Source organism: Cynoglossus semilaevis, chromosome 8, assembly GCF_000523025.1.
Source record: "Cynoglossus semilaevis isolate Cse_v1.0 chromosome 8, Cse_v1.0, whole genome shotgun sequence".
Taxonomy (NCBI): domain Eukaryota; kingdom Metazoa; phylum Chordata; class Actinopteri; order Pleuronectiformes; family Cynoglossidae; genus Cynoglossus; species Cynoglossus semilaevis.
Window position 1 is genome coordinate 2,438,383 of NC_024314.1, and position 21,070 is coordinate 2,459,452.

The 21,070-nt window shown below is 41.9% G+C and overlaps 1 protein-coding gene across 7 annotated transcripts in view; it reads left to right on the forward strand.

Annotated features, from left to right (window-relative positions):
• Positions 1–21,070, forward strand: part of usp54b (ubiquitin specific peptidase 54b) — a 52,250-nt gene that overhangs the window by 13,417 nt on the left and 17,763 nt on the right. For all 7 annotated transcript variants that reach the window (XR_521808.3, XM_017034445.2, XM_008313923.3 and 4 more), the window contains 6 exons: positions 6,215–6,307; positions 11,841–11,975; positions 13,445–13,558; positions 13,679–13,761; positions 15,521–15,626; positions 18,072–18,218. Coding sequence is in view for 6 of the 7 variants with exons in the window: in XM_017034445.2 (XP_016889934.1) it covers positions 6,215–6,307; positions 11,841–11,975; positions 13,445–13,558; positions 13,679–13,761; positions 15,521–15,626; positions 18,072–18,218 (678 nt within the window). In the remaining variant the exon portion in view is untranslated. The remainder of the gene's footprint in view (positions 1–6,214; positions 6,308–11,840; positions 11,976–13,444; positions 13,559–13,678; positions 13,762–15,520; positions 15,627–18,071; positions 18,219–21,070) is intronic.

Here is a 21,070-nt window from a genome sequence, read left to right on the forward strand (position 1 = left end):
GGAGGTGTTGAAAGGACACTAGTAAGGATGGGCTGGAGCCATGTTCAGTATTGACATGTTGTTTGGCGGCTGCAGTGGTTTTCTGTGTGCACGTGTCTGTGTCGCCTGATGCCGTGCGTGATTAGAGACAAGTTGTGGGGTCAAAGTTTGACAGGCTTTCTTAGGCATGTCAGAGCCACAAATGCATCATTAATCTAACCTGAATTAATTTATTTGGTGTGAGAAATGTGGGAAAATGAAATGCTAAATGCTAAAGCAAAAAAAAAAAAAAAAAAAATGGGGTTCCAGGAAGGAAGATCACTTGCTTGTCTGACTACCGCTCTAAAAATCAGACGATAGACTTTAAGGAATACATACTGTAAGTGAAATAAACATCAGAAAGGAGCTCATTTTGTTTGCTGGATGTTAGTCAGAGCTCAGTGATTGGACGGTTCATCCACTCTCTCCTGCCTCTTTGCCCCGAGCCTCCTACTGTAACTGTCCCTGGGCTGCTGCAGTGGTCCTGCTGCGGTTGACGGCACCGTCAGCAGCAGCGCTTGCTGCTGTTGTTGTTTGTGAATGTGTGTAAATTAATGAGCGCAAAGCGGGGTGCTGCGAGATAAAGCACACACACACTTGCTCAGCAACATTTCGCTGTGTAAACGCAAGTAAAAATAAAAATGGAAATATGAAGACACAGACACATGTCGTCATTCACCAGACTTCACACACACAGAACTGCACACTCGCTCATGTGACATGTGTGGAGGGAAAAGAAAAAGTACACAGTAAAGATGCTTCACCCCAGTCAAAGTACCTACACGTACGCAACCAAGTGCTACAGTACAAGAACTATCTGCATTTCCATAAGAGTGGTATACTTGTCAAAACTAAAACGTTTGGTTTGGTTAATGCACTCAAACTTTTATCCAGTAGACCAGTCTGTCCTGCCTCCAGGTGATGCTGCTTTTGTACCCAGTTTTGCAACTTTCTTTCAGGGAACTGCCATATTTTTATTTGCATGATCTCTGCATTTTCAGTTTCATCTTTTCAATTGTTTCTGACGTGTGTTGCAGGAATTCATGTGTGGGTTTCTCATGTTTAACATTGATTAAAAAAAAAATAGAAGCGAAAATGTTTGTACAACTAAATGTCCAAGTGTACTTTAATATTTAATTTGAGCAGCATACAAATAATAATTCTAACAAACACTGATGCATTTTAACCATTTGTGTTTAGGCAGTGTGCCTCTCCAACTCAAAAAGTTTAAATAATATTCTGTGGTCGCAGCAGAGTTTTTAGGCATTAAAAAATTCGTTTATCCTGTTTAGAACCACTTTAAAGGGTGGTGGAAGGAGGTCTACTGACCTACACCTAGTCCACTAGACGTCCACATATAAAGAAAAACAATGACATGACTTCACTGTACTGTGATCATACTGTACCAGACGGATCTGCAGCTGGATCAAAGTCTGGCCCAAGTATTTTGTTGTAGCTCAGAACTTCTTGCCTGGCATTACATTTCCATGTCCTGCCACTAGGGAGTTTATTTGTTGGTTAACATTAGTTGTGTTGTTGCCTATGGGTTAAAAATGTTAAAGAGACCATTTTCATTTTTCTTCTTTTTTGTTTGGCTTTCCCACTGCTGCGTTGAATGATTTTCTACTTTAAGCTATAATTATACAACATATCTGTATATAAGGTAAATATAATAGTGTTATTAAATAAATACTTTATTTAGAAACAATTCAAAGTTGACTTTTCCTTGGGGAAACAACCTGGTAGCGTTTTCTCTGGTAACTTCTGAGTAGTGTTTTTAGGATTATACTGTACATACAGCAGCCTCGAGATAGAAATCAACCTTACTAACACAGGCTAACACAGGCCAGACATTTATCTAAAACCGAGAGGCCTATTAGCCTGGTTCATAGGAAACTCACTAATTCAACTACAGTACATGCAGATGCGTCCTTTGGTAAAACACATCACCCCCTGGTGGCCCAGAGATGTGTCAGTCAGTGTCATCTGTGGAAAATGAGCCAAAGTCTAATGCAAAGTAGAAGAGAAAGCTTCAGTAATCCTCCTCCACGTGCAAAATAACTGTGTTAATGCATACGATGCAGTGCGTTTGAACGCTGCACAACTTTAGTCTTAAGAATCACAGCACTTCGTCCTTGGCCATTTTTCATTATTGAATCTGGCCAACCTTGAATAAAGTTTCGACACCTCTGTGTTAGAGGAGACAGCAGCAGAGATTTTTTTTTTCAAAACTTTGGGCATTTAAAAAAAAAAAGAGACATCCCGTCCAATTCACTATACACACTGTAGATAGTCAATGATGAAACTGTTGAGAGCAGACGTGAAGGACAGAGTGAAGGTCAGGTTGGGATGAGAAGCAGGAAAATGCTGAGCTTCATCACTTTCAAGCTGCCTAAATTTGATGTCAGTTTTTTTATATTTTGTCGTTCGTCACAGAGAGAAAAGCCCAAATGTGAACTTTACACTGAATGATGGCAGAATTCAATTTTGTCTGCAGTCTCAGGGTTCTGCTTATTGAACATGCTGGCTCAGTGTCGCTGACCGAGCAGGGACACTTGAAAAGAACAAAGCCTGTGCTGAGCTGCTATGACACGTTAAATGATCTGCTGTAAAAAAAAACAGAAAAACAACTCTTTGACTGGCAGACAGAGAACTGAGGTCAAACGTTCAGAGGAAAATAAACAGCTCGAGGTGAAATCACAACATGCACAGAGATGAACGATGGAGCTGGAGGCGCTGCCATCACTGAGAGCACTGTAGATACAAACAATAGTGGTATTAGTCGTGCAGAGCAGATTAAGAGCGAGAGTGAGAGCTTGTCAGATTATATGAATCCCACCATTGTCTACACTGAATATAAATGGTGTCTTTTTGTTTGAATGTGATCAGAGTTCCTCGGAGGCATCTGACGCACTTTAGCTGACAGTCACGACTCCAGCGATCAGCCACAAATCACCAACTTCAGCAACATTTTGAATCGTAAACAACAGAGGCAGCGTCACTAATTCTCCGCAGGCTTTTACAATCCATCATTTTCACCGTAATCCATACGAAGACCAAGAGTATTTGTTCAGGGGCTCGTGTTGAAGCAATAAGAGTTTGAGTGAGTCACGACTGCAAAAGCTGCACCTGTACTACACACCCAGTATTTCTTATTCCAATCATTGATACACAACTGTGTACAGTTGGGTAACAGGACACTTTGGGGTCTTTTTTCTGAAAAATTCAACACTCAACATAAAAGTAATGCCTGTAATGTGATTAAAGGAAAGATGGAAGAGACTTTAAAGAACCAACTGAACTATGAAAGCAGTTTTAAAAATAAATGAAAACCTACAGTAAATGTGTCAGACATAAGTGAAAGTTAGTTCAACAACTTTTATGTCGTCGTGAAAATATCGTTCCATCATTCCTACTATTTCTACTGCTCTTTTACTCCTTCTGATCTAGCTGTAATCCAGGCTTTGGGAGCTTAGGGGTTGTCCTGGGATACTTTTCATGAAGGTTAAAGGTCACAATGTGACATTATTATACAACATTATTAAATAAATAAATAAATGCTACTACTGCACCCTGCAAATCCTCTGCAGGCTTTCTACCATAAAGTGGTATGTGTATTTGCCGTTAGCAAGCAAGTGACACATTTGTAGACCAGTGGGGGCAGTAAAGAGTCTAAAAGCCTTACTTGGGAAGGACAAACATGACGCTGCCTGTATATCTTCTTTCTATAAAAAGAAAAAAAAGTCTAGGACTTACGCTGAAATACCACTAATTTAATAAGCTGCACAATAAGATGTGACGTGGGTATTTGACAAGGACATTAACTGTAAACTCAGGGCTTCATTCATTATGTATTTGTCAAAACAAACAAGGAGACAGGACAGTTTTATTTGAGCGTATAGCCACCAATCAATACTCCCTGCCCTGAGATTATTGGCCTAGAATTATTATTCTAGGTGTCAATCAAAGTACACAGAAAACAAGGATGAAGTACTGCATTTCTCCCTGTCATTGTTTGATACCTCCTATGTACTTCCTTTCCACCAAATGTTGTGAGCAAAATAAAACAAACCAAAACAACAAAACAAGAAGAGAAAAGAGCAGGTGGGAGAGAGGGGGAGAGACAGGAAATGACACAAATGGAAGGAGAGTGGGGAAAGATGTGCAGTGATTTTATGGGAGGAGTGAGAGAGAGGCTTGGATAAATAGATAGATGGACGGTAATAAAGAGAGATGGGCATGGAGAGAGTGTGCCCTCCTGGTGGCTGCTGCAGTGCTGTGCAGGAGCCGATTCATCACGACCGAATAAACTACAGAGAGGGGAGGGGGAACGGGGGGGGGAAAACACATAGACCAGCGTCAGCATGCAGTCTGTCATCCTTCACCCTCTCCTTTCTCCAGCCATCACTCTGTGGCTAACACACACACACACACACTAACACACTTAATTGCTAAGGTGCTGGTTTTTTGTGTCTTTATCTATTTAGTTGGACGTTGAAAACTGTAAGTGTCTGCATAAATGAGTGTGTGTGTGTGTGTGTGAGAGAGAGAGAGAGAGAGAGAGAGTAGCCCTGTGAAGGAGTGCTGCATATTTCACTAGAAGCCTAAGGGACAATGCTATGTCAATATTATCTTTCAGTATTGTGAATGAATGAACTAAAAGCTCTTTCCTCTAATTATGCTCTGGTGAGAAAGTGTGTGCGAGTGTGTGTGTGTGTGTGTGTGTGTAAGAGAGAGAGAGAGAGGTGGAGTTTAGGTAGTGGAAGATGTTTATTTGGCTCTAACCTCTCTCTGAAATTACAGCAGTCCTAGCATGAAGGTTGGATTTCAAATTTGAGCATTGGCACTAAGTTTGGGTTTGGGGTGTGAATCTCTGGGCACCTTTGATTAGGAAGTTGAAATGACTGAAACTGGGAAATTAACACTATTCCGAAATTATTAAGCCAACACAACGTAAAAGTAGTAGTCGATTTCTAAACATATATTACAGTGGCTCTCAAACTGTGGTACGTGTACCACCAGTGGTACATGAGCGCTCTCTAGTGATACTTGGGTAAACTTCATATTTTCACATTTACATTTTCAACTGAATAAATCTGAAACATACCATGCACAATTAATACAACATTTAAACATAAACATCTTTCTAAGCATTTCTAAACATCTCTCCTGTGGTGGAAGCTAACGGGGAAGGCCTACGCTGCTATATGCTAATGTTGGTCATCATGGTGGTACTCAGAGAGCTCCATGTTTTCTCAGGTGGTACAGAGGAGAAAACATTGGAGAACCAGTGATATTTTACATAACCAAATTATTATGTCACATTCAGTTGTATTATTGCATGGAGCAGCACCTTCCTTTTGGTATTAGTTAGTCAGACAGTCACAGGAAGTCCTGTATTATATAAGGTGCATCACAGCTAATCCAGTGGAACCATGAGTGGGGTTCCAACAGGAAGCTGCAGTTTTCCCTCTCCTTATTACACGGCAGCTCCGTTACTTTCATCACGTACCTGAATGGAGAGTGAGCTTTTGCTGACAAGACAAAGTTCTGCTAACTTTCAGTTCAGCAACCAGTTTGAAATGTAAATCCTGCGGCTTGTTTGCGGCTGCATCACTTTTTAAGGAAGATATAAATATCTGATATGTGACATCCCTGATCTAGATATTGTATCTGGAGCAGCACCACATCACCAGTACCACATGGTGGAAGCTGCCGTCACCGTCAGCCGTGGCGTGACAGCTGCAGTGCATCAGGAATCCTGTTGTGTCACTGTGTGCTGTCATGTCTTCATTACCTCACTCTATGGCAGTGACATGACGAGCTATTGTGTACCCTGTGAATACTCTGTGTACTGGCTGTCTTTGTGTCTAGGAACACTCTTTGCTGAGGGTTTACTGCATTTTGACACATTAATCACATTTGACGAAGTATATACAGCTTCTTTACAGACAAACAGCCAAAGCTAAGAAGCTTTAGCCTTAGCTAAAACTAAGGTGGAGGTGAAACTGAATTTAATGTGGTTGGGACCACGCAGCAAAACACAGTCTCACTTAAGGCGATCCACAAACTGATTCACTTTTTATACCTAACCCACCATTTAAGAAACATTGCCTTTAATCCCCTTTAATCTCCCTGGAACTTTTTTTTTTTTGCTGATTTTTTTGCTTATTTCTGCATCTGTTTTGACTCAAAGGTTCTGTGGCATCTTGACATCTTCCGCCGAAGCTTTCGACAGCTGACGACGCACAAGTGCATGGAGGATTCATGTATCTTTTGCGCTCTGAAGGTAAGGACACACCCACTCTGTCACTGACCTGAAAACCTGATATGGAAGGGCGTGATGCTCTTTTTTTTTTTTTCTTGACCAGATTTACCTCACAGTGATGGAGTGTTTATTCAGTGTTACTCACTTTTGTTGACAAGATTTGTAACGGTGCAAAGATTCAACAAAGACTTTGGATAAAAAACTGAAAGGGCAGCGATAATAGCAAAGAAGATGAAAGGTTAAACTGGTTACTGGTCAGTGTGGTCTTTATCCACTCACACAAAGAGACTTGTGCCAACTAACCATGCTGATCGTCCTTAACTGGTGCATACTTTGTCCAAATAAATAACTGAATTGAATTTGGCATAAAAAAAATCTTTTAGTTTGTTCTCGGTTTTAGTTTAAAGGAGAGTAATTCAGCAGCTGCAGCTTCAACATCTGGGCTGAAATATAAACAGTTGAGCTTCAAGCAATAAGATAAAACACATCGAGCTGCTGACAGTGTTTCTGTTTCTGAATATGACCTAAACTAGCGCCTCTGCATATATTATAGTTCATTTTACGCTCATAATAACCACATTGGACAGTGTGACGAGCCGCTTCGACTCCCAGATTACACAGCAGTGTTAATGACTATTAGTAATCAAACAGCATCCAAAACAAAATAAAACCAGGATATAGCACAGCATAAAATGATAAGCACTTATAACGGTGAAAAATGAGCAGAAATAAAATAAAAATAAAAAAAACAAATCAAAAGAACGTCTGACATTTTAGTTTCACATCAGATGTGACAAATGGAAGAGGAAGAGTGGAAAGAGAAGCCTGCTGTGTGCTGCAGCTGCAGGTTGATGTCACAACACTCCACACGAGCGAATCGGCAGAAACGTTCATGTATTTAGATCTGAATGTTACTGCCTTCGTTGCAATGCTACATATCTAGTAAATGTCTACACAGTGGCAGTGGTGGCCACTGCTCTGATCCAGCCAGATCTTCACTTTGATCCCATGAATTAAAATCAAATAAAGAACCCCTGTGCTGAAGTCTAATAGATCTGATTTAAAAACTGGGATTTGTGATCAGATCTCTGTGTCCACAGAGTTCCAGAAAAGCAGCTCTAAGTCACTCCCAGTCAATACTATGGAATATATGATGCACAACTCTCTTCACACTTATCCCTACACACACCGGAATATATGATGCACAACTAACTGTGTTTTCATTCCCAAGACTAAAAATGAGTGTGTGTGCATTGTGTGACTGACACACAGCACTCTGTCCAAGCTTCTTCAAAAAACACAAAGTTACTTCTGGAACCAACAGAACCATTGACACCTGTGTCCAGTTCTTATACACAGTCTACTGTCCAGACAGATTGACTTGTTTGGTTCTCCCTGGGTTCTGCTCTGAACGAGGTCGATCTCTGCCTGTGATCTGCTGAGAACCAGCACCAGTGTAAAAGCTTTTCTAACACAGTTACAGGTTGAATGACTGTTGTCGTTCAGCAGCTACTGGGAGCTGAGCTGAAGATGAAGATGAAGATGTGTAACATCATGAAACCCTCATAATGAACGGACCTTATGCAGCTCTGCTTCAGCCATTTGTTGCATTAGTGATGGCAGATACTAGTCTGAGTGAGGGGAAGAGATGTGTATGTGTGTGTGTGTGTGTGTGTGTGTGTGCGCGCAGCAGTGTCGATGTGTGTGTTCCACTCGCTGTTCTGTCTAAAGCGCTTCTCCGTAATTAATTGGCTGAGTGAAAGCGCTGAGCCAGCAGAGCCCACGGTGGAGGGGTACCCACATGCACACACACATACACACACCTACATGTGCGCTCATGACCACACACATTAGCATGCACACAAATCTTAGCCTGCATGCTGGACATGTTATTGTGATTCACACACAACACACGGTGATGCTCGCAAATCTTTCTCAACGTGCTGGAGTCTCCTCACACACACACACACACACACATACACACACATACACACACACCCAGTAGCATATGGCCATTGTGTGTGGGTGTAGGAATTAAAAGTACTGTATATTTGCCAGGTTAACGATTAGCATTTCAGTTTTAGGAGTGCTTCTTCATTGGAAACGACCAGATGTAACAGTTCTTCTATAGTCTATAGTCTATAGTCTGTTTTTGTAGCTGTAGTTACCACGGCAACAGAGATTAACGCCCCTAAATAACCAGGGGAGGCAAACGGCAAATGAGCTTAAATGGAGAGTGAAATTTTCTAACATTTTTGAACAGAAACCAAAGGCTGAACGGCCATTTCAGGCTGTTTCGTTTCAGAGGGATGGCGTGTGTGAATTTCGGTTCATCTGCGGCAGATGACGAGTCGTGCTGTTGTAGGAAACAGAAGTTCAGAGGCTGCCTGTGGCCATCCCTCTAGAAATCACTGCAACACTTTGTCTCTCTCAACACATACCAACGCACACGGAGATGCTCGCACTGTACCTGAACACACACACACAAACACACACACACTTTGACACATCATGACAAACAAGAAGAAGGGGTGAAGGAGAAAGGAAGAAAACGGAAGGAAGGAGGGAGAGGAGCGATGAATGAATGTAGAAGTTGGTGTAGATTGCTCCTCTCTTCACACTTATCCCTACACACACAAACTCACACACACCTCCCCTTCTTACTCTCTCAGCCTCATCCCTCCCTGTTATCCTTTTCCCCTTCTCCTCCTCCTTCTCCTCCTCTCTCTCCTCTGCTCTACTCACCTCTTCACTCTCCCATCCCTCCTTCCTTCCCCACACTGTAGGGTATATTCCCCCTCCATTCTCCTTGGCGCATTGCTGCAGTCAGAGCACACACACACTCATTCGGTCGTGCACGCACACACACACACACGTGCACTCAACCTCTTGCTCAAACATTGCCTTCCTCTTCCTTTCTTTCTCTCTTTCACTCTCGCTCTTTCTCTCTCTCTCTCTCTCTCACACACACACACACACACACTACGTACTTGGTGTCAGCACAACTGCAATACCTTTCCTGTTGCCAACTCTTGTCTTGCAAGGATTGAACTGCACACACACACTTTTACACACAGTCCGAATCCCATTGTTTTATAACACTTGGACGTTGTACAACCACGGCCACCTCCGCACCCATCTCCACAGAACAGACTGTGGTTCAGTGACGTAGATACAGCACCTGTACGATGAAGTAAAAGACTGTTGTCACGCTGTAGTTTACAGGAAGATCAGGTTTTACCATAAGACTAATCTGTGTCTTATGAATGATGGGCTGTTACCTTCAAGGTAAGAGGATAAGAATAGGAATTTTGACAACCATGGAGTCAGACGTCCTTACTGTTTACAAGTATAACCCCCCCACTGTAGTGGTATATATACATACATACATATATATATATATATATATATATATATATATATATATATATATTTGTGTTAGTGTCTCTGATATATTATACTCACATGTCACTGATATTATTCAGTCATTAATATAAACAGGAGAAAATGCTTTGCTGAAATCTGGTGTGACTTTGAGTCAACATTGATTGTGTCACGGCGGAGTCACAAATCCTTCAGCTAAAAACACTGCATCTCATATCTCTAAATACACCCTGATATTCTTAGTTAATGAAATCCGTTAAAAAAAATTTCCAAGAGTTTCGTTCTTCACGCTGTTGAGGCAGCGCGTTTGATTGTAGCTCGGTGAAAATGCTAAATTGGAAGCAGCGTCAAATGGAACAAGCAGATGAGTCATATGTGCTGCTGATGTAACCCTATTGGAATCATGTTCTGTCACTTAATACTGTTTTTGAGTCCTTGGAACACAGAGTCCCCGCTGGGTTTCAGCTCAACCATTTAATCAGTGATTGAGTTACTGCTGGGCTGCAAGGCCAGGTGCCGCTCCGACACGTCACACTCACTCCTGTTTATTCCACAGTTTTGGGCCACTTCAGTGTTGGTCAAAAATAGTACCTCGGCTTTGGTCGTTCCAACTGAGAGTTGTCATCAACACAGAATGAGGTCATTTTTATCCGTTGGTAATGTGGGAGAAAATCAGTCATACCCAGAGTACTGTCCCATATCATAACTTATTAGTCCAAGTTTGTTCTTTCTAGCCTATGTTCACCAGTGCACAAGTTTGATGTTTTAGTCTAATAATCTCAAATATAGTGTTTAATGAGCAGGTGGATAATCTACTGTAGAGGTACTGAGGAGAAGAGTGATCTCTGTGAGTAAAAGCAAAACGAGGAGAGAAGTGTAGGTGGTTAATGAGAGTTAATGATGTTAAATAATCCACCAAGTATATAAGTATATACAGGACTGTCTCAGAAAATTAGAATATTGTGATAAAGTTCATTATTTTCTTTAATGCAATTAAAAAAACAAAAATGCCATACATCCTGGATTCATTACAAATCAACTGAAATATTGCAAGCCTTTTATTATTTTAATATTGCTGATTATGGCTTAGAGCTTGAGAAAACTCAAAAATCCTATCTCAAAAAATTAGAATATCACCAAAAAGTATACCAGTGGGCTAGTCAACCAATCACTTGAGTCGTCTAATTAACTCAAAACACCTGCAAGGGTTTCCTGAGCCTTTAAAAACACTCAGCTTGGTTCAGTAAATTAAATCACAAGTATGGGGAAGACTACTGATCTGACTGCTGTCCAGAGGACCATCATTGACACCCTCCATCAGGAGGGTAAGACACAAAAAGAAATTTGTCAAAAAGCAGGCTGTTCACAGAGTGCAGTTTCAAAGCACATTCATAAAAAGTCTGTTGGAAGGGGGAAATGTGGCAGGAAACGCTGCACAACCAAGAGAGATGACCGCAGCCTTAATGGCATTGTGAAGAAGAGCCGCTTTCACAATTTGGGGGAGCTTCAAAGACAGTGGGCTTGAAGCTACAGGTAAAGCTAATCCTTCTAAGTTCGACATACATTACTAACAAAAGATTGATATATATATAATAATATAATAACAATTTTTGTTGGATAAAAACAACTTTATGAACAAAGGTGGAAAATTAGCATACAAGAGAGAGAGGGAGAGAGAGCTAAAAGGAAAACTCCTAGCAGTCACCTGAGTGGTTGTAAATAGGTGGTCCTCTTCGGTGGTCTCTAAATGCTAAATACAGCCACACAGCACTCTGACAGTTGATTTGTTGGTAAAGGCACACAACAAACGCCATCTATTATTAATATGGGCTGATATTGAGGCCAGCTGTGCTGCGAGGCGTTTGTATTAGTCCACTCTGCGTAATGTTGTGTGACATCGTAGACCTGACAAGTTGACAACTAGCTCCACTGCCTCTGCTTTGTGGGTCAGTTGACGGCACACGGTGCCGATTAACAGGACTAATGTGCTCAAAGGGTTTGGTATCACACTGAGAGAATGATAAGGCTGAGAAAAATGACACAAATGTTCACATGTGCATGGCTGGACACTGAGTCCAACACTGCAGGCTGTAGGAAGGATGTATATTGCATATTAGTTGCAGTGGAAAAAAAATAAATAAAAATTCTGTGTGTGTGTGTGTGTCTGCAGAGTATCTTTGCTCAGTTCCAGTTCAGCAGTGAGCGTGTGCTGCCGTCAGATGCATTGCGGAGCGCTCTGGCCAAGACTTTTCAAGACGAACAACGCTTTCAACTGGGTATCATGGACGACGCCGCTGAGTGCTTTGTGAGTCTGTGGCACCGACTAACCACACACATACACACACACACACACACCAAGGGCCAAATAAACTGGCTTATTTGAGGAGGATCCAGAGCTGTGCTGCAGTCTGAACTCCTCTGGGTCTGCTGCCACTGTTTGTGTTTGCCTGTACACCATACTGTAACATGTTGGGTGTTGTTATCTCCTGTCATTGTGTCATCCTGCTGCCTTATAAACATGCAGGTATGTTTTAATCACATGTGACATTAACAACCAGTGGGTCTCCAATTTCAAATGTCAATAAAAAATAGAATTTTAATAGAACATTAGGATTTGTTCAATCAATTCTACCAGTTGTCCATTAATATTAACATTAGATGCAGTCAAATCTTAACTGTCCCTACGCCTATTAATCTTGGTTAATAACAACTCCTCAGTGGAGGCCTCAGTGATATCATTTAATTTTTGGAAAGTCATTTTTATTAAAAATATAAATCACATCAAATGACAAAAATCCTCACTAATTAAAATTGAAAAGTTGATGATATTATATTAATCTTCCAACAGGTATTAGCAGAGCTAATCAGGTAGATGTTCCAGTTAAAAGTTTCAGAAAAAGGACTGGAAGTGTTCAAATTTCAAATTCAGTTGAAGTCTTTTTGTCCTCTGCAGTTGAACTTATATTACTGACTAACTGAAGCTTGTTGGAAAGAACACGTCCTAATGGACTGGCCAAATGGTAGTGTTGTTACACAACAGGAAGTTTCCCAGTTCCTCCCATGTGTCATTTACACCGTCCAGACTTCTGCTCACGACCCAAGGACATTGAAAACCAAATTCAACATTTGTCCTTGTGTGAGGTGTGACTGGTAGGTGTCATGTTCACGATGTTCTCCTGTGTCTCACCTAATGTCATCTGGGATTGACTCCAGCCCCTACCTCAGCCTGCAGATGACGGGCAGGAGAGATAATGAATGGATTAATTGCAACGGAAAATGAGGAGAGTAAAAAAAAAAAGATCATTAGTCACACGATTTTACGTTTGAGATGTCGTCACGCTTGTCACGGCTGCCTTTCTCTCGACACCTGTTCTTCACACGCCTTCCTGTTGCTTTCAGCTCTTCACTCTCCCTCTCTCTCTCCCAGCTTCCTCTCTCTCTGCCTCTTTCTTCTCCTCTCTTAAAGACCTCCACAGTGTGTGTGTTTTATGTGTGTGCCTCAGACCTGCTGTCTGATCGATTGGCAGTAAATGTGTTCAGTCAGGGAATTCGTCGGCATCTTATGAAATATAGATGCTACTCCCACGCACAGATTAACAGGAGCCCCAACAGAGGGCAGCGATCAAACACTCAATACATGCCCACACACACTCTCTCTCACACACACACACTGTACATACAAATACAATATAAATAGGCCAACTAAGCACACAGCCTCCTAGACCCACATTAATACAGTACAAACACATTAATTGATGTCTGTTTGTTTCTCAGGAGAATCTCCTGATGCGGATCCACTTCCACATCAGCGCCGAGAGTCGAGAGGACATCTGCACGGCCAAACACTGTATACCGCACCAGAAGTTTGCTATGACTCTTTTCGAACAGGTACAAGGCCGTTATGTGGGTCATTTTGCTTTTGCAGCTTTTAATTAGGGAGAACAATATTTTTTCACAGCACACGACGAGCGGCTGTAATTATTCCCACCACTGTGTTTGTGTATGCAGTGTGTGTGTACCAGCTGTGGGGCCACATCAGACCCCCTGCCCTTCATTCAGATGGTCCATTACATCTCCACTACTTCCCTCTGGTAAGACCACACACACACACACACACATTAGTGCAACAACACAGACAGTGCTGTAATTCAGGCTACAAGCTGAGGCTAGGTAGCAGTACAGGAAGGTACAGCATGTTCTTTTGAGTTCCCTGCTGACAAACCCCACTGTAAGCTCTGTTACACACACACACACACACGCACACGCGCGCATACACACATTCGTAGGATGCACAAATGTGGATGTGTTCACCGAGAGGTGAATTAGTGCAAAATGTCCTCACCTGCTTTCAGGTAGTACACACACACACACACACACACACACACACAGTAGTTACATTAACATTAGCTCATCCTCAGAGCTGTTACATAAAAAGTGTCACATGCTCCGAGTCAATGAAATAAGGAACTGGGGAAGTAATCAATCAGTTGTTTGATTCAGTGGACCCATGGGGGCGACATAAGTCTATAAGCGGAACAGTGGGTCGGAAGCTCTGTGAATGAGAGGGAAATAAGAGGATATATCACGCCGTATGACTTCTGGAAAGGAAACAGAGCAGAGGAAATGATGGGTCGAACGGGGGGGGGCAAACATAGAAATAAACACAGTGTCAAAGTGGTTCCACGGTGCACATGTGTGTCATCGTCTGTTAGTAGGACTGCGCTATTTCTACCTCATCCAGATATGCTCAAGTCAACGTGAGTAAGACTTTTAGAGGAAAAAAAAACACAACAAAACTAATGTCTGCCTCATGATGATTCATGCATGAGTAAAACGTGGGTCGCAGCCGTGTTTTTCTGCCGTCCCACTTTAGGTTTTCTCGAGCGGGCGTCTAGAGAGGAGAGAAGGGTTGAACTCCAGAGAGGTTGAGTTCATTCCAGGCTAAAAAAAGGGGTGAGAGGAGGGGCAGGGGAGGACAGGAGGGAGGAGAGCTTTGGAGTTGGGTTTTCTAAAATCGTTAGGCTCACAGGAACACAAAACAATGCTGATTCATTGTACACCAAATCCCCTTACATGGTAAGGAAGTGCAGACAAACTGTCATAAAGTCATTTGGTATTCACAGACCATACTAACATGTGTTTGACTTTGTCCTTTGAAGGACATTCCTATCTGAACGGATGAGTGGGGCTCGGTTTGGCTCTGTCTCCGCTCTAAGCCCTGCCGTGGGACGCTCTCTCCAAAATAGTCTTATTTCTGGTGCAAATATTCCTCGTTGTAGATGAAGTCGTGCTTTAATAATACAGCAATAAAAATGTTTGTGTACTCTAACTGCTCTCCGCTGGGCAGTTGTCATAAACTCAAGGAAGCTTCTTCAGCTTGAGGAAGGTTAAAGATTATGATGAGAAAGGACTAAAGGTTTCCTGGTGGACGGCCAACTGTCCAGAGACTACGTTTGACACTGCTGGGACTTCTGGTCTTATCACAGTGACAAATCAGGAGAGCTAATTTTTTCGTCTTTGGTTTCTTTTTTGTTTGTTTTTGCAACCACTGCTTTGTTTCCTTTCTTTTATTAAAAAGGAAGAACCTGTGGTTCTGACTCTGGGTCTGTGTAGGTGTCTGTGTGTGTGTGTGTGTGTGTGTGGACAGTTGCCCAGAGCATTATTCAGAGGCCGACATAATTTGTAGACAATTGTTTTACTAATAGATGTTTTCTTACATCCACAAGAGCTTGTGCAAATTTGCACTTTTCTGCAAATAAATCTTTTAAGAACTTTGTGTTTTAGTTGTTGCTGATGTTGTTGTTGTGGTCCTTGTTTTATCTCTCTGTGTTTGTGTGTCTGACACTGCAGCAACCAGGCAGTAAAGATGCTGGAGTGCAGAGACAAACCCACACCCGACATGTTTGGGGAATTGCTTCGCAACGCCAGCAACATGGGAGACCTGCGCAACTGTCCGGTGAGAGCACACACACACACACACACACACACGCACTGATCAGTGGACAGGCCTCTGTTTTCTTCACGTTATTTCCTGATGTATAAATCCGAACAAAATAAGAATATTATAATCGTCTGTATATATTTAGTAGTGTCATCATGTCCATGTCTGTTCCTCAAATTTCCCGCTTGTTTGCATTTTCTTCTAGCTCTTCTCACCTTTCCTAATGTAAAAATGCCTTTTGAACAAAAAGTGCTGAGACTATATCCTTTCAAGTCATCACACTCCATTAAAAAATATATATTATTTGACTTGTTTATTTGCTCTTAAATGCTGACGTTGATGATGAAGTAGGATTAAGGAAAGAGTAAATGAAACAGAAACGGAGAAGGAGCTGTTGAGGGGAAGACCTTGGTAGGACTGTGCTGCTGTCCAAACCGGCCACATCTGTCCACTCTGCTCTTCACGAGCGTCCACCTAAAGCACCTCCTCCCCGGGCGCCGTGGTGCAGCGCCACTTCCAACACGGCAAACACACTAATGAACATCGATAGTTTATTCATGGGCCAAATGCTGACATCGTGTGTGCAGTCCTGCGGGAGCCACATAACCTGCCTCTGTTTATCTTCCATCACTCACAGTGCTGATCTTTTGTTATTACCGCCTGGGGCTTTGCTCAAACAAAGTGATGGTATTTGGATGGAAGTGAGGCTGCTGGAAGACACTGGAGGTGCCAGATTGTGCAGAAAAAGAGAGAGAGAGAGAAAGGAGTAACTGGATTTGGGAGTGTTTAAAAATTGCTCAGGTACATGTTTTAACAAATGCGATTAGTCAAGTGCAGTAGTAGCTGATGTCAAACAAGTGAGCCTGCCATACCCTGCACTGGGCTTTACTGCATTGTACTGTGTTGGTTTTTGTACGCCACCTGAGATCTGTCTGATTTGCACAGCACTGTCGTAAAGGTCAAAGAGCTCACTGACTATCACACACAATCTCAGGAGAGATTTGGTAAAAATGTCAGAAAAATGTTTTGTTTCTGGATCTATAAAAATAATCACTGTTTATTTTGTTTACGAATACTCATAAACATAACTGTGACATGTCTCCATCTTGATCAGTGGCTGTCTTTAGGAACCTCGCTCTTTATGACGTATGACGTGTAAAAGTCAAACCTGTGAATGACAAATGTGTTTGTCACACTCAGATGTAATTTTTTAACAGTTTCACCTCAGAGAAGCTCTGGGTTGATGCATTCAAGAAAACAGTGACACTATGTTAGTTTGCTGAACTGTTTCGGGGAGCTTCTACAAAGAACCCCAGAATCACCGTTAAATCTCAGATCCCAATAAACAACAGAAACAAGGCCTTAGGTGTCATAAACAGTACATCCTTTTACAAATGCATTTCAGCTTCATCACTGTCAGCCCTCTGCCTCCTCAGCTGTCACTGTGCCGCTGAAGTTTTGATAGCGCCCTAATTTCAATGCCGTGTGAGTTGTGGAGCAGTATAAAAGCATACTCTCCCCTGCCTTGTTTCAGTTGCTCGGTAGAATGCCACTATCAGCATTCTGCAAACCTACAGCATCTTCTGTCCAGCAGCACCGTTATGTAACACACAGTCTCTTGGAAAGCTCTGCATTGCCACAGCAGAAAGAGAGAAAGAGAGAGAGAGAGAGAGAAAAGGACACAATTGTGAGAGACCAAATTGTGCTGATCGATCGGCGGTGTATTATGAAGCAGAGGGAATCTGTTTGCGTGATCAATTTGGTGAATAATGTTGTCAGTGGTGAGACGGCGCAGGGAACCAAGTGAGGCAACGGGATGCGTCCCATCACGGTGTCCCCTGCTCTCACATAACCTGTGTCTCAGTGCAGTGCCGTTTGGCTGCTGATCCTTGGCCTGTGTTTGTGTCCCTCTGAGAACTGAAGCAGATCCTGGCAAATTACCTTCCTGCCATCTATGGTGCCAGCCTAAGACAGCCCGGCGCCCACAAAGGGAAAGCTGTGTGTGTGTGTGTGTGTGTGTGTGTGTCTGTGAGTGTTATGTTTGGCAAAGTGTCTAGTTGCCAGGGTGTTCTCAGGCTGTTTCAGAGCCCGCTCAGCCAGCGCGGGTGCACGTTGGCTTCAACTGCGTGTGTGTGTGTGTGCGTTCACCAGCTCTGCGGTGGGTCATGACTCAAAGGAAGGAATCAGAACACATGGTTCTAAACTCAACAGAAGGCCCGTGGGACAAATATAAGACAGCGGAGAGCTTCCTCCTCCTCTGTCGTTCTGTCTTACAGATCTTTCATGGTTGGTTTTCTGCTGCCTTTCATCTCTGCTCCTCATTGACTTTGCCTTTGACTTCATCACTGTGTGAGCCCGCGCTCATCACTGACGACTTAAGGCATAAACGGCACTCATAGTGAATATGAATAAACCCATGTGATCACATGACGCACTAAACATCTTCTCACTCTGCTACAGAGTAACTGCGGGGAGGTTTTGCGTATCCGCCGGGTGCTGATGAACTCCCCCGAGATCGTGTCCATTGGTCTGGTGTGGGACTCGGACCACTCTGACCTGGCTGAGGACGTCATTCACAGCTTAGGGACATGTCTGCGGTTAGGAGATGTAAGTGAATCTCTCACACACACACCCCCCACCTCCCCCACACACAAACACTCTGTTCTGCATCGCACAGTGAAAGCAGTGGTCAAGGAGGGAGGTAGGAAGGCAAAGAGGAGATCACACTGTTGTCAACATTAACGTCAAGAGGGTTTTATAAAACTAACACCAACCTCACCGTAACAAAACCAATCCTAGTGTGAAGGATGTCAGTGGTAGGGTCAGGCTTCGGGGCTGTCTCTTCAGCTTCTTTTTTTTTAACTTCAAAGTGTGTATTATGCAGATATAACATTTCTACCTTCTGTTTTTTAAATGTTTTTTATATATATATACTGTATATGTTCTCAACCTCCCTAAAATTGCCTTGTTTTTAGTTGAATGTTCTACAGATCTCGTTAGAGAAGTCTGCAGTCAGAAAACGACAGAAGGATGTACATTACACAGACTCAATTTTCACAATGTGACCTTTGTGCGCAGTATTTACCAGTGAGCCAGAGGTGGTGCAGTGATTCAAACGTAAATGTCAACAGTCAGAAATAATAAACCGCAAATGTTAAATTTGCTTCGGTTTCAACAAAGACGAACTGAAAAAAAAAACCCAAAATAAACAACAACTTATAAAGAGATCTTAGTGTGCAGTTAATGGAGGACATCTAGAGCTGTCGGTTCTTTAAGAAATCACTAGTAACCAATGATATGACAGCAGATTCAGAAACAACACAACTCTAACGACCTGGCACGAGACACACGGTCCCAGCAGCTACAGCAGCAGAGTGGGACGTACTTTAGTCGATAAATTAACCTCCCTCCTGCGCTTGTACACACAGACAAGGACAGTAGTCCAGTTAAATAGTCTAACTAAGCAATAACTATAGATCTGTATAAAACTAACAGTGTGTGTAAAAGTACTAAGAGACCACATAAAACGCTGTCATTTCACATGAGAGAGACAATATACAAAGACAAGGACGGCTGATTTAAGCTGAGTTGGTACACAGGCTTCAGATCCTCCATGCTGCTTAAAACTTGATTTTGTTAATGTAGATGTTTATACATTTTAGAAAATGCTTTTTTTAGTCTGGTGAAATAAAAAAAATCACCTAAAGGTTAAAGGTCAAAAGTCACTGTGACCAAAAGGTGATACAGAAGTATTTCCAAGGCTTGAAAACAATGAATAATTCGACTTTATTTACGATAAAAACAGGTTTCTAAATGCATTTATTTCACAAAACAGTAACGTTTAGGAAGTTAAATCATTTATCCTGTTTTTCTTTTTCTTAGATTTTAGATTTTTAAGAACTTCATCTTTTAAACTGATTAGTCTGCAAAATCTACAAAAGTTTTAAGAAAGAATTATGTGTCAAAAAGTTCAAGACAGATGTTACGAATTAAAAATGTGTCTGGTTTTAATAACAACAACAAAGGAAGACTTTCCATCACCATGTCATGGTCATGTGTTGGCCATTTCATTTCAAACTCAGAGCAAACATCTTAATCTAATTTACCATCCAATTATTCAATATTGTTTATAATATGACATTTCAAAAGGAACTAGATCTAGATCATCTCCCAGACTTCTACAGAGACAGAAGCTGCTGATGAAAACACTGCTGGCGTTCATTGTCAGACTTAAAGGAAGGACATGTAAAGGCAAATAATTCTTATTATTCTATTTTCCTAAATAATGTTTTTTTTTTCTTCTTTTTTTTGACCTACCCTTCTACTGAACATTCCAGAGGACACACTTCAAAACACAAATATGTGCAAAACTCATACTTGATGAATACAAATACAGAAGGCAATTTTCAGCCTGTCTTGTTCTGACAGATTTTGACAAACAGCAAAATTCTAACACGCGATCGCCTGATTTTCATTACTATCACAGTGTGAGCCGCCGCAGCTCTCACACCTCGTATTCACACACATACACACACACACACACACACAGCCACACTCTCACACAGATGCATTTGCAGCCACTCACTCACACACATGTTCAACCCCTGATACTCCGTGTCATGACTGAGTAATGCTGATGCATTTTAATGCTCCCGTAACATCTACTGCCGCATTCTGAAGTGATATCCATGAATAATGGAACAGTGAATGTGAACGTGTTGTAGTTAGTCAAGTTTTTCCGTCTCTCTTCCATCACACGTGTCTTCCTGCCCCCGTTTCTGTCTTTTTATCCCAGCTGGGAGAGGAAGCAACTCCTCAGATAAGAATCAGAGGAATGGAATGGATTGTCTGCTTTGTGTATGGTTGTGAAGTTAATCCATCTCTATTCACTGTGTTCTTCTTGGTCTCAGTTGTCTCCTGTTTGCATGTGCGTCTTTCTTTCCTGCCTCCCAGATGCTCTTTTGTGTCGTTTCCCATTTTAAACCAGTTGGCTGCAGCACAGAGAACATTAGTCCTAGACAATAAAACAACAAATTCAATCAATTATTCCTTACTGTAAGTCATTTATCGTGTAAAACTGCTGACCACTGGTGGCTATCTGGTCCTAAGTAAAGACTTCTTCTTTGTTTGTCTTGTCTTTTGTCATTGTAGGTTGATTACTGTTGCCTTGTGTGTATAGTTGGTCCACTGAAGATGCAATTTACCAGCTATGTATTGCTATGTGGAAAAAATTTAGATTTTAATGTGTAAAATAAATCACTGAACAATGATGCTGAGGCACTGTACACCTCCAAACACACACACACACACACACACTCTTGCCACAAAGAACACTGACATTCGATCTTCCAACCATAAACTAATGAAGAGAGTGGAATAACAGAAGATAAACGGTTAATTCACTCACCCACTGATCTCCCCTCCTTTGGCTTTAATTTTAGTGTCAGATTTGCATCCTA